The sequence below is a fragment of the Prosopis cineraria genome, unplaced genomic scaffold (assembly GCF_029017545.1).
Source record: "Prosopis cineraria cultivar Desert tree isolate PC_DT_omini unplaced genomic scaffold, ASM2901754v1 PC9, whole genome shotgun sequence".
In the NCBI taxonomy this organism is placed as follows: Eukaryota; Viridiplantae; Streptophyta; class Magnoliopsida; order Fabales; family Fabaceae; genus Prosopis; species Prosopis cineraria.
Window position 1 is genome coordinate 25,149,520 of NW_026555340.1, and position 14,488 is coordinate 25,164,007.

Genomic DNA, 14,488 nt, shown 5'->3' on the forward strand with positions numbered 1-14,488 from the left:
TTGCGGACATAGTGAGCCCATGTTATTAGCCTTCAAAGTTTTCGTTGACAAACTTAAATTGATGACCAACAAACAAAATGACGGAGACCAGATGCAAAATGGAACCAATGGCACCGTTCTTCATCTTCTTCCAAATTTGCCTTTTGATCCGACGACGACGATGTTCTTCATCTTCTTCTATATCTACCTTCTGACTCGACAATGGTTGCTCATGTTGTTTGCCTCTTTCTTTGTTTTCGATTATGTGATGAGGCCTTCTTTTTCTTTGATTTCATGGGTTACAGCAGATCATCATCATTCATGGTGTCCCTTCTTCAATTTGCAGGAGTAATATACTTTTGAGATAAGGACATGTTAGTCTTTTCATATTTAAAATATTAATATTGAATAAAATAATCTTTCAATTTCATAAACATACCAAACATATTTTCAAATCTTATATCTATTTTTACTTCCATCAAAATATTTTCATCATACCAAGCAAGACATTAAAGTATGAATTATTCTAAGAGAAGTTTCCACAATTTTAATCCTGAACTGAACATATCGTGAAAAATGTTATTTTTAATACAAAGACATCCCTACCCAGTCAATCAGTCGACAAAGGGGACAAGTGGTGGGTAGGTGAACCGAAAATACAAGTCTATGCAATTAATCGATAATTAATTGAGGAAATCTACCCTTATTTTCCTTCTCCTGCTTTATATATGTCTCGTGGTTGTGTGGCTTTCACCTTTACTAGCATGATTAGCCATAAGCCAGCGAACACTTGTGATAATCTTCAGCGATATGACAATCTTTGTTTGTCCATCCATCAACACTTTTTCACAGGACATCATTATTACTCAATTATATTAATATAGTGCTCAAACGCATTTCTTCATCCGACAAGTTTACCAAAACCAATATCGTTCATGGCACGATTTGATTATTTGGCAATTACAAATAATTTAGAGGAGGAATGATGCAATTTTTTTTAAAAGAAAAATCCCTGCTTGGCGCCAAGCTGGTAATGTCTTTCACAATGTGTGGGTATTACTTTCTCGGCGAGCTAGAGGTTCGGCCTTTAAGAGAAAAAAAAAAAAAACGGAGAGATTTAAGTGTTAGAAATAGTTAAGTTTGAAAAAAAAATATTAAATGATAAGTTGTAAATATTAACCCTTCTTGTAATTTCATAAGACATTTTTTTTTTTTTAGTTGTAAATGCTAACAAAGTTAATTAAATTAGTTTGAAATTTTAGTTTTTCTATAAATTTTTAAAAATACTCTTCACATGACAAAAGTGAGGGACAAAAATTATATCTAAAGAGCGAAGTAATTAAAAAAATAGAATATTTTTTATTAATGAATTATTATTTTTCTAAAAATATATTATATTATGGGACATTTGATCACTCTAATTACACCCCTCCAAAAAAAAAAACACTCTAAAAAATATCTTATAAAACAATGTGAACATATTGCGTGTGTGTATTGTAAGAACAAAGACATTGCCAAACCTAGTAAATAGTAAAAAGCACAATGTCATCACATTAAATAATGAGTTACAAATATTAATTTAAATAGTTATAAATAAAAAAATGAGTTGCACTGACCTATAAGATTTAAATATCTTATTTATAAATGATATTCTCATATTTATAATTTGTGAATCAATACTGAATACTTATGACTCCTATTCCAGCAAAATTGTATGGCTTATTGTTAAATTGATGTTTTTTTAATAATACTGAAAACATACATTACAAATTAAAAAGCTTACAATCCATCTAGTTCATATTAAATTGATTTTTTGAAAACCCTCAGTTGCTCCCCCTAAATAATATATATATATATATATATAGTGTAATTGGAAGGAAATAACTATTGTATTATGGTATAATCTCTTCCCCCTATTTTTGAGCCGTACACATTTAATTACATAAATATGAAAGATAGATAAGCGTGTGTCCTCAGCACTGTCCATGATTTTCTTTGCTAATAACAGTTCGACATGCACTAACTCTCTTTGTTTGTTTGTTTTTTTTTTTTTTTTCCAATCAACGTGCACTAATTCATATTTTTGGTACAGAAACCCCAATATTAAACTTGCTCACGTGTCCACCACCACTATTGCTAAACGCCTAAACGTTGAGCGACGTTGAGCACGCGTCTTATCTTGATCGTCCATGCTCAATTCAGATACGTCAACCTTTAAAGTCACATCCTTAGCGCCAAACGCTCGTCGTTTACTTCAACGGCAGTTAGGCACAAACTTCATATTTTCCCACCACTTCTGGCTCCTTTCCTCCTTATTTAGCCTTGAAATTCTATCATGGCCATGGCTTCTCATTTTCAGCTCGCATTGAACTTCAAACTTCAAGCTCTTCTTTCACTATTTCTCAATGTTTCTATTTTTCTGTCTTCTCATTGCTCACTTTAGTGGGGTTGAAAATGCCCACGAGGTGAATGATGGAAGTTCACTGAGAAATTTCATGTCGGGAATTGTTTCAGACCCAGGAAACTCTCTAGCTAGTTGGAGGTCTCCTGGTGTTCATTTTTGTGACTGGTTAGGGATTAAATGTAACAATGTCAGTGGGAAAGTCATAAAGATTCGTCTGAGTAGAAAGTCACTAGGGGGTACAATTTCCCCTGCTCTTGGGAACCTCTCTGCTTTGAAAGTTCTTGATCTTTCTGAGAACTTTTTCGTGGGTCATATCCCAAAAGAGTTGGGATGTTTAGTTCAGCTTGAAAAACTCAGTTTGTATTGGAATCTTCTAGAAGGGAAGATCCCCTCAGAGCTGAGTTCACTTCATAACTTACGCCACCTAGACATGGGAAGTAATAGGCTAAAGGGTGTGATTCCACCTTCATTGTTCTGCAACTCATCATCCTCATTGAAAAATGTAGACCTCTCTAACAATTCATTAGTTGGACAAATCCCCTTGAGTAATGAGTGCGTGCTCTATAAGCTTAGGCATCTTTTAGTTTGGTCTAACCAGCTTGTAGGACAAGTTCCTCCAGCTCTTTCAAACTGTACAGAACTCAGATGGCTTGATTTGGGATTCAACGAGTTGAGTGGTGAGCTACCATCAAAGATTGTTGGTAATTGGCCATATTTACAATATCTTTACCTATCCTCCAATGGTTTTGTTAGCCATAATGGTAACACCAATCTTGAACCATTTTTTACTTCCCTTGTAAATTTGTCTAACCTTCAAGTTCTTGAATTAGATGGAAACTATCTTGGAGGGAAGCTACCTCATATAGTTGGAGGTCTTCCAACATCATTAATGCAGCTTCACCTTGACGAAAATCTCATATATGGTTCAATTCCCCCAGACATTGCCAACCTTGTCAATCTAACTCTATTAAACTTGTCCAGTAACCAACTAAATGGATCAATCCCTCCCAATCTATCCCTGATGAGTAGGCTTGAGAGAGTTTTCTTGTCTAATAATTCTTTATCTGGTGAGATTCCTTCAACCCTTGGTGATATTCAGCATCTGGGTCTGCTAGATTTGTCAAGAAACTGGCTTTCTGGTTCAATACCAGATAATTTTGGCAATCTTTTACAGTTAAGAAGGCTTTTACTTTATCATAACCAGCTTTCTGGAACAATACCACCAAGCCTCGGAAAATGTGTCAATTTGGAGACTCTAGACCTGTCTCGTAACAAGATTTCAGGGGTGATTCCTACTGAAGTTGCAGCCTTAACAAGCTTAAAGCTATACTTGAATTTGTCAAGCAATAACTTAACTGGGCCTCTCCCATTAGAGCTCAGCAAAATGGGCATGGTTCTAGCTATCGATTTATCTAGGAACAACCTCTCTGGTAGAATCCCCCTACAGTTTGAAAGTTGCATAGCACTTGAGTACCTCAACCTTTCGGGTAATTCTTTAGAAGGACCTCTTCCATATTCTTTAGGCCAATTGCCTTACATTCGAGCACTAGATGTGTCTTTGAATCAATTGACTGGGGAAATACCTCAATCTCTGCAGTTATCTTCTACTCTCAAAGAACTTAATTTCTCTTTCAACAAATTCTCAGGGAGCGTATCAATTGAAGGAGCGTTTTCATCTCTCACCATAGACTCTTTCCAAGGAAATGATGGCCTTTGTGGCTCAGTAAAAGGCTTGCATAGCTGCCATAAGAAACATAGCCATCATTTGATTCTCTTGTTAATTCTGGTGCTACTCTTCGTGCTACTCTTTGGCACCCCCATGTTTTGCATGTTTAGGTTCAATTCAGGAGTCCGAAAGAGACTAGCCATTTCTAGCATGTGGAACTTGGAATGTGAAGAGGAAAGAAAAGAGCTCAATTACCCAAGAATTTCACATAAACAACTTGTTGAAGCCACTGGGGGCTTCAATGCTTCAAGCTTGATTGGTTCAGGTCAGTTTGGAAAGGTCTATAAGGGAGTCCTCCAAGACAATACAAGAATAGCGGTGAAAGTATTAAATGTTACCTCTGCTAGTGATATTTCAGGGAGCTTTAAAAGGGAATGTCAGATCCTAAAGAAGACCAGGCACAGAAACTTAATAAGGATCATCAAGATTTGCAGTAAGTCAGAGTTTAAGGCTCTTGTTCTTCCACTAATGCCAAATGGTAGCCTCGAAAGGCATCTATATCCAAGCACTGATTTGAGCCAGAGGTTGGATTTGGTTCAGTTAGTAAGGATCTGCAGTGATGTAGCTGAGGGAATGGCCTATCTCCACCATTACTCTCCAGTTAAAGTGGTGCATTGTGATCTTAAGCCAAGTAATATACTTCTTGATGATGATATGACAGCTTTGGTAACAGATTTTGGAATTTCAAGGCTTGTTAAATGTGATGAGAGCAACCCCTCCAATAACACAACGTCTATCAGTTCAACACAAGGTTTGTTATTGGGTTCTATTGGCTACATAGCCCCCGGTATGTAGTTCATTTTCCAACTGTTTCTTTTTTTTTTTTTATTATGTCATTGCCATGATTGTTAGCAGTACTTCTAAGGAATTAAAATTTCAGGAGTCACTAAGATGTGACTTGTATGAAACAGTACCTAGGATTAGGAATCATAATACCCTTGCCCACCGTCAACCTTCTTTTCCCTGTTAATTGAGAGTATGGCTATAGGAAGCATGGATATAAGTATCCAAAAGTTGATACATAAACGTTGATTTTGCATCTGGTATGAGGGTCCAACACATGCCAAAATAAACACAGTTCCTCTTTTGAAGTGTTCAAGTCTCATAATATTATATCCAATTATTAGTTCAAGTTTCATAATATTATATCCAATTATTAGTATAAAGGCTTAGCAGGAAAAAATGAGCCTGTGCTGAACTGAACTGAAATGATAAAAAAGAAACAGAATAAGTGGAGTTACTTAGTCTGTCGCTACAATTAAAGAGCTATGTTTTCTGTATTATTAGAGATATTTATGAACTTGTTCTATGAAACTTACTATCTTCCTCTCCTTCTATTGAATGAGACAGAGTATGGAATGGGAAAACATGCCTCAACTAAAGGTGATGTCTACAGTATTGGAGTAGTTCTGTTAGAAATTGTGACATGTAGGCCCCCTACTGATGTCCTTATCCATGAAGGATCTAGCTTGCATGATTGGGTTAAGAGACAGTATCCACACAAGCTTGAAGCCATTGTGAAACAAGCATTGCAAAGGTACTTCCCTTTAAGCCTCTCGCCAGTGCAACATAACAAAATCTGGCAAGATGTTATCATGGAACTCATAGAGCTGGGCCTTATTTGCACACAGAACAATCCTTCAATGAGACCAACCATGCTTGATGTAGCTCTAGAGCTTGGCAGGTTGAAAGACTTCTTGTCCAATCCATCACTTCATATGATTGAAGAAGTCACTCACAAGGATGATCCTTTCTATTGTGAAGATAACTTAATAACTAAGCAGCATTGAAAGCATTGTGAATTTGAATTTCAATCCATTCTACTAGTAACTTTATTTTTTTTCTGTATTGAAGTAGTTTTTAAGGCAAAAGTTAAAATGACCGGTGAAATAGAGGGACTGTGATGAAAATTAACGTATGTATTATTTCTTTGTTCTCTCATGGGTGGACTTACTTTATGTAAGTGATCCTATTGGATTTATTGCTGGTAGGATTCTTATTTGTGAAGAACATTTGTTTTTCTTTTAAAGCATGCATTGAAATGATTGTGTTCATTGCATCTGAAACACGAGTTGACTGTTTCAATTCAGCTCAAGCACTTGTCTTGTTTAGATTATCGCTTAGTTTGTTTAAGGCATTTTAATACATATAATTCCCAAATCCAACTTACTGTGTGAATTGTACTTAAGCCAATTCTTTTCCAATTTCTCTGTTTTTTAAGGCTTGCCGTTGTGACACTCAAGTGCCTTCCACTATTAAAGTGGCCACACACACACACATTGTGTGAAAGTAGAATAGTGGAATTGGTTGATGACAATACCATTCTCACCTTTATATATTCGTACAATCCATTTCGTGAAGCACATTAACCCCTCCCCTCTGCTGAGTAAATTGTGATCATTTCGTGTTGACCTTGCAGTTTAGGCAATGCAAATATGAAATATAATCATTAAATTCATCATTAATAGTATAATTGTTTTTATCAAAATAATAATATATGATGTGCTATAAGGATAATATACGCAAAACTTAAAATTGAAAGAATTATCTGCATAGATATAATTAACAAGTTCAATATAATTATTTTTTAAAAAAATTATTATCCAGTTCTAGAAGTCAAGAGTTTATTTTCTTTAAACTTTTTCTATTGTTTCTCTCTCTCTCTCTCTACAATCCCCCCGTTCAGTGTCCTAGACATTTTTAAAAAATATTATATTAAAAATAAAATGTAATTTATGTTTTCAAAGTGTAATTAATAAGATTTTTTAAAAAAATCTATTAATTAAGAGTATAACTCATAAGATTTTTTAAGATATTCTATTAAAAAATAAATATAAAAAGAATGTATAATTTTAAAAATAATTAGCTAGCTCGTTAAAAACGTAATTTGTTAAAAAAATCTTAAATAATAATAAACGGATAAAGTATAAATTTGGTAAACGAAACAACTTTGAGGTTTTTGGTACATGACATCTAGCTGAATCTAGGGGTGAGCATCGGTCGGTTCGGTTCGGTTCGGTCTCAAAATATACAGAACCGATCGATCGAATAACACTAAAAATGAAAACCGAATCGAACCGAATAAACCAATCAAACCGAACAAGGACCGAACCGAAATTTGATAATTCGGTTCGGTCGGTTAATTCGGTTTTTTGGTTTCATATTGGGCTACTTGAAATTGGGCCCATTTTTTTTAAATATTAAAAAACAACACTATAAAATTGGGCTTTTTTTTATTCGTTTTTTTCAATGAGCCCATTTTAACATGTGCTTGCTAACAGAATTTTTAATCCAGCCAAGTGCCATATAAAGAATCCTTCCTCAGGCTCACATCACCGTTTGGTCCAAAAAAAGTTGACAAAAAAAAACGAATAAGAAAGAAACCAAAAAAAAAGCTCGCATCACTGTTCAATTCCACATGAGGAATTCCTATCAGCCAAGTGCCATATAATATTGATAAAGAGAAGAAGATAACTTCAAATATTAAAATTAAACAACCACAGTACTATATAATCCAGTTATAGAAACCAACAAGTCTTTAAAATATTAAAATTAAACCATTACAATAATCAAATATCCAAATTAGTAAAACAAAATAAAATGAGCAACCTTCATAAATGGAGTACCATAGCACTAGCATCTTGCAACCTACATTACACAAGTAAAAATCGTATAAGAAGCCAAGAAATCCTGCCCATCAGCTGAAAGTCTAAAATCAAGAAGTTATCAATATCAAGTAGAGAGTATGAGCATTCAATTGCAATAATTTGCCTAATGTAGAGACAAATCATAAGCAAAATCTAGATTAAATATGCTTATAACTTGTTAAAGGAACAAGATTATAGTTCTTACAATTCATTAATTTTGGTGTCATATTGACGAGCATCAAATTGTGATTCCTCAGCCTCAGGTGCTGTTGCTGCCATGACTGGAAGATGCAAAGAATTATTTACAGATCATCATGAAAAGAACTGGACGACAAAGCTTACATAACTACCAAATAATAAACATAATAGTATAGCAATTAAAAAGCTATATACAGCCACAGTGCCTCAAGCTATAACAATTAAAACATAACAGTATATTAAAATTAAACAGCCACAGTGCCTCAAGTCATTAAATTTAAAAATTAAAAAGCTAACATATAAATAATTACCTCAAGTCATTAAGAACAAAGGCTCATAGTACATCCACATTCGCTTCTATAGCAATTTTTTGAAGATCTAAACATAAATAAAGTATTTAATATTAATATCATTTAACTAATAACTCAACATTAAATTTAAAACAATATAACACATAATAAATCACCTCTCTCAATCTTTTGTGCGTCATCTATCTTCTCTTCTACTAGAACCGGAAGTGAGTGGCGAAGCCAGTCTTGACCACAAACAAGAGATTGCACAACTTTAGGAGTTAAAGAGCTCCTAAATGAATCTAGCACACGTCCTCCAGTGCTGAAAGTAGACTCAGAAGCAACAGTAGAAATTGGGACAGCCAAAACATCCCTTGCCAATTGAGAGAGAATGGGAAATCTAGGCTCATTCAACTTCCACCAACTTAAAATATTAAAATCATCCTTATCCATCTCAATTTCTTCAGCCAAATACTTGTCAACTTCTGTCCTACTAGTTCTCCCACCAAGCCTTTCACTCATGAATTTTTTCTTTTCATATTCAAGAATTTTTTTAACTTTCACAGCTGGGTCATCATCTTCATCAGATTCGTAGCAATTAAATGATTGCTTCTTTTCAACTTGCTTTGAAGGAGAGACATGCTCTTTGTATTCATTATACAAAGAAATGAGCAAATCATTCAATTGCCTTCCAACTTGCTTTCCAACCTCACTAGAATACATCTTATCAAGTGAATATTGCACCCACTCAAGCTTATACCGAGGATCAAGAATAGCAGCCACAAACATCAATTTATTGATTTTTGAAGGATCTCCCCAATACTTATCAAATTTTTCTTTCATTTTATAAGCCATTAAAGAAAACTCCAAATCATCACATTTTCTCCACTCATCCAAAAGGCGGAATAACATATAAATCTCATGAAAAAATTCATTAGATGTGACAAGTGAAGAACTAGAAACACGCAAAGTCAACTCATAGAAATGACTTAGAAACATTGTCATCTTTCTTACATTTGCCCAATCTTCAACATTAGGCATTCCCTCCCCACTTTCAAGATCAATCCTAAAATAAGGGTCCTTATCCTCAAACCTCCTAAAGGCAGCCTCAAACTTTTGAGCTGTCTCCAACATCAAATAGGTAGAGTTCCACCTAGTAGAGACATCTAAAGACAACAATTGCTTACTTGGGATTTTCTCATCTTCACAACTCTCCTTGAATTTTTTCATCCTAAGTGGAGATTGCCTCACAAAATGAACAGCCCCCCTTACTTTCTTTATAGAAGTTCCTATTTCTTTCAACCCATCAACCACAATCAAATTAATAATGTGAGCAACATATCTCATATGTAAAAACCAACAGCTCATAACAGAATGGCCCCAATTATTAATTTTTTCTCTCAAGTAAGACACAACAACATCATTAGTAGAGGCATTATCTACAGTAATAGTAAACACTCTTTCAATCCCCCATTCAAGCAAACATTTCTCTATTTCCATTCCAATATCCCTCCCCTTGTGACTAGATATTGGAACAAAATTTAAAATCCTTTTAACCAAATTCCAATCAGCATCAATGAAATGGGCTGTAATACACATATAGTTGATTCTTTGAATTGAAGTCCAAGTGTCAGTAGTGAGGCAAATCATTTGTTTACTATTGATCAAATAATCCTTGAATTTGATTTTTTCATCAACATAAAGTTGAAAACAATCACGAGCAACAGTCCATCTAGAAGGAATCTTAAATTTTGGTTGAGCATGAGACATAAACCTCTTAAATCCTATCCCCTCAACAAATTTAAATGGCAATTCATCAGTCACAACCATAGCAGCCATACTTTTCCTAATAGCATCTTGATCAAATTTCCAAGTAGCAAGAACAATAGCATCATCTTCTATACCAAAATTTAAATGTGTTTGCCTAGGCTCTTCTACTTCAGGTCGTTTCTTGCATATTGTCATATGGTTCTTTAGTGCAGTAGTACCATTTCTTTTAGGATCACTAAAAAATTCTTTTTCACAGTAGTTGCACTTACCTTTGGTCTCCCCATGCTCATTCACATATCTAGTGAAATGATCCCAGACCTCAGATCTTGGCCTCATGGCTTTCCTCTTCATCCTTTACAAGGAACTCATTACTTCAGTTCCACTTGATGCTACTGGGGCTTTGTTTTCTTCATTAACTTCAGTTTGGTTTGTAGCCATAGCTTCAGCTTGAGAAGACATCTGTGACAATGCATAGCAATCAAAAAAAATAAATACAAAGTAGAGACAGAGCAACTCAGCAAAGAACGCGAAAGCAGTCAATTAAATTCCCAATAACATTTTCCTTTGTTGCATTTTGGCTTGAAAGGAACACATTACATAAACAAAAAAGAGCAAAGAAGTAGGGACATAGACGGAAGATAAACCAAAGAAAACTCATTGTCAAGCTACAGTGAACTTCACAGCTAATGACGACATGAATCTCAACAATGCATAATCAAGCATAAAGTTCATAGTGTGGACTCACAGAGGAAGCAATTAGAACTCTTATGAAACAACTAGATCTTGGGCATGGTAGATCAAGACAACAAGAACCGACCAAATCAAAGGGAGAGAGAGGAAGAGCTGCATTTCGAGGGAAGAAGCAAAAAACCTGTTAAAATGCTTTACGCAGATCGTCCTTCAAGCTTAAGGTTCTGTGTTTCACAGATCTAAGCAGCCTCTCGCCTTCAGACAGTGTCTCCGTGAGTTTAGTGATAGCAAGGGCAAGAGAGAGAGAGACTAAGATGCCAGAACAGAGATAGGAAATCTGAGCTGCGAATAATCAGCCTGAGATGTAAGAGATGCGAACGGCAAGATGCGAGAGATGCGAACGATGACGGCTTGAGGGAGACGACTTGCGATCTGAGAGTTGAGAGTCTGAGAGGCTAAGACAGAGCGATCGAGTGAGGCTGTGAATCTGTGGTGACCTGAGCCGCGAGAGAGATGGCTGATGAGTGATGAGAGAGAGCGACCGGCGAGGCTATGTGACGGCGAGAGAGACGACTTGCGAGTTGCGATCTGAGAGATGAGAGTCTGAGAGCCGAGAGGAAACTTGAGATGAGACAGGGTCAGGGTGAGTGAGGCTGCGGTCTGCGTCTGTCCGGACTGAGGCAGTGAGGCGGGATATGACTCTATGGGTTAGGGTTTTTTTCAACTTTCATATTTTTATTTCAATATAAATTAAAATAATAAAATAAAATAATTTATAAATTAATAAGTAATACATAATTCGGTCGGTTCGGTCTATTCGATTTTAAATTTTATTAACCGAACCGAACCGATCAACCAAAATATTTTTAAACAAAAAACCGAATCGAACCGAAAAATCAAATAGACCGAATCAAATAATAAAAATTCGATTCGATCCGATTCGGTTCTCGGTTTCGGTTCGGTTTTGCTCACCCCTAGCTGAATCAAGTCCAATGATCAAGTCATTGTTCCTGGCATGCCATTTTTGTAGTCACGTCCACGTCAGATTGCACTGTAAATTAGGTTTATGTACCAACCAATTTTGTTGAGATTGTGCATCGCAAGGAAACCTTTAATTTAATAAAAAATGAATTTTCACTTCCCAATAAAATACTTGAAAATTAATTTGTAACAACATTGTGCATAAAATATATTTCAAAGGTGTGTGTGTGTGCGTAACAAATATTCCATGAAACAATGTTGTTGTAAACGAGAAAAAAAAAGAGTTAATATTAAATGAAGGTATGGCTTTGAAGTAGCCCTCAATTAATGCGAAATCACAAATGATCAAGTAGACTCATGCACCATTAATTAAATATCTTACGAAAGGTAGGTATCTAAGCACATTATAATAAACTAGCTTGCTTACATGATATGCCATCATTACAAACGACATAAACTAGATTTACATTCCCTTAAGTGCAGTCGTGAACGACAAATATTTTGGTGAGCTTTGATATATATTAATGGTCCTACCAAAGTTAAGCGAGAGTTTAAATCAACCGAAGTACATATATATATTTTTTCAACAAGGAGTTCTGTGTGGATGATCTTTTTGAATTTTATAGCCGATCATTTGTGAAATTGTAATAAAGGAAAAAAAAAAGAAAAAAGCGCATGACAAATTAAGACTGTAGCATCCAAAAAATGCAACATAGACGGCATTCTAGCAGAGGTCCCTGCCTTTGCGGAGGGAACCGGCTAAACAAGGAATCAACACTAAGATTTTGAAAAAAATCTTGAGAAACCGTTTAAAGGAAGATAAGGGTAGTCTGCGAAATTAGAGAATAGGTTCGAAAGTCGGTTGAGTGTGAGAAAGGTGTTAGACACTCCACAACACCCATTCGTGAGAACGGTTACCTGAAATCTCTTGTGCTATATTAATATAATTTTAAAATTATTTTAGTTATCACTTTTATATTTATGTGCTTGGCATAAAAATTAAATAAAAAATATTTATTTATTTACGAGGGAAGACTTGGTTCAGAATCTAACTCTGAGGCTTACGTATCCTGTGATGGGGATCAAAGTCCATGTAGTTCGGGTTTGAAAATTATTGGTGAAAATATTTTTTTAAGAGAAATTAATTAAAAATAATTCACCATTTTGTAAATAAAATAATTTTTAAAATTTTGATATGTGTGTTTTAAATTACAAAAAGTAATTTAATTTTAATTATTTTTTTAATTTTTGAATTTTTAGAATAAATAAAAAGAAAAGAGTTTAAGAATTATTTTTATTTTTATTTTTATTTTTTATGATCGAGAATTTAATCGCAATACCTGTAGAGTCTTATTAGCTTATAAGATAATATAATTATTCTAAATATCTACAGAGATTTTGAATCTCACACGATAAAAAAATTTAGCAATTTAATTTATTTATTTATATTCTTATGTATATTTTCAAGCATTAATAATAATTTTTTAACATGTATGCACATATACACTTTTTAAAAATATTAATCATTATACCTGCAAAGTTTTATTGACTTATACGATAATATAACTATCCTAAATATTTGTAAAGATTCTAAAAGCTTACACGATAAAAAATTAAATAATATACAATTAAGTACATTTTTAATTTGATTGATTTAATATATAATTTATGCATATATATATATATATATTTTATAAAAACTTAATCATTATATTTGGAGAGTCTTATTGACTCATACGATAACACGATTATCTTAAAAATTTATGAAGATTCAAAAATTTTACATGACTAAAAGATATAATCAGTAAATGTGATTACAACTTAAATTCATTAATTTGATTAATTAATTTTTCTAAGTTGTGTATTATATAATTATTTACAAAAATCACTTATTTACTATAGAAATTGAGAATCACTATATCTGCAAGGACTTATTATCCCACACGAGAATGTGATTAATTTAAATCTCTATGAAGATTCTTAAAATATCAAATAAAACTTAAATAAATTATTTAGATTATAAAAAGATAGTTAATTTTAACGGTGGATCATTAAAACCCTTGTTTACTATATATAAATTGGATCTTTATACCTGCGAATCTTATTGATTACACGATAAATGATTATTTTAAATGTTTATAAAAATTCTTAAAATCTCATACAACAAGTAAGTAATTAGAAATACAAGCATCTAAATGATCAATTAGGCATATGTCAACCTCTTGTTTAGAAATTTTCATGGTCCCCAACACTAATCAAAGCTTATAGATATTTAAACATGAAATTCATTTGGAAATAATAAATTGAAATCAAATGTAAACATTTCAAATTTAGAAGCAAGCATATTAGAGAACCTATGTGTAGCACGTCTTCTTCCTCTCAATATCCCAGATCTCTTTTTTTTCCAGCAAGAACAGTTGTCTCTCTCGGTCTCTTTTTCCGCCTCTCCCAATCTCTTTTTTTTCAGAAAAAAGCTCGTCCCTCCATCTCTCGATCGTCGTCTCTCCTTCTCCTCTCTTCATCTTCTCTTTTTTTAGCAAGAATAGCCCCCTCTCAGTCTCCATCGCCTCTCCTTCTCCTCTCTTCATTTCTTCTTTCTCTTAGTCTCTGTTTTCTTTTCAAAAAACTCTCATTCCTCTGTCTCCATTTGTCTCCTCTCTGTTCTGCCTAAAAAACCCACGTCCGCATGTATGCAACTGTCTTTGCCTTTTCCTCCCTTCTGTCCATCCCCGTGCTCTTATTTTCTGTTCTTTTATACTCTCGGTCTTTCCCTCTCTTTGCACCTTATGTAGATCTCACTCAA

The 14,488-nt window shown here is 34.1% G+C and overlaps 1 protein-coding gene across 3 annotated transcripts; it reads left to right on the top strand.

Moving 5' to 3' along the window:
- The first annotated feature begins 2,352 nt into the window (after positions 1–2,352).
- On the top strand, positions 2,353–6,145 carry LOC129319188 (putative leucine-rich repeat receptor-like serine/threonine-protein kinase At2g24130). 3 transcript variants are annotated; one of them, XM_054964181.1, is made up of 3 exons: positions 2,353–3,870; positions 4,030–4,896; positions 5,460–6,145. In XM_054964181.1, exons 1-3 carry the CDS (start codon positions 2,385–2,387, stop codon positions 5,897–5,899), a joined length of 2,793 nt encoding a protein of 930 aa, XP_054820156.1. In that variant the 5' UTR covers positions 2,353–2,384; the 3' UTR covers positions 5,900–6,145. The 3 variants fall into 3 exon arrangements, with proteins under 3 accessions (XP_054820156.1, XP_054820157.1, XP_054820155.1); XM_054964182.1 differs by having other exon boundaries at positions 2,353–4,896; positions 5,460–5,646; positions 5,741–5,896; XM_054964180.1 differs by having other exon boundaries at positions 2,353–4,896.
- The last annotated feature ends 8,343 nt before the right edge of the window (positions 6,146–14,488 follow it).

Bases quoted from the DNA above. Each gene is read 5' to 3' on its own strand.
- LOC129319188 (XM_054964180.1), top strand. From the start codon at position 2,385: ATGTTTCTATTTTTCTGTCTTCTCATTGCTCACTTTAGTGGGGTTGAA. The intron at 4,897-5,459 runs GTATGTAGTTCA...TGAATGAGACAG, and splicing joins TATTGGCTACATAGCCCCCG to AGTATGGAATGGGAAAACAT.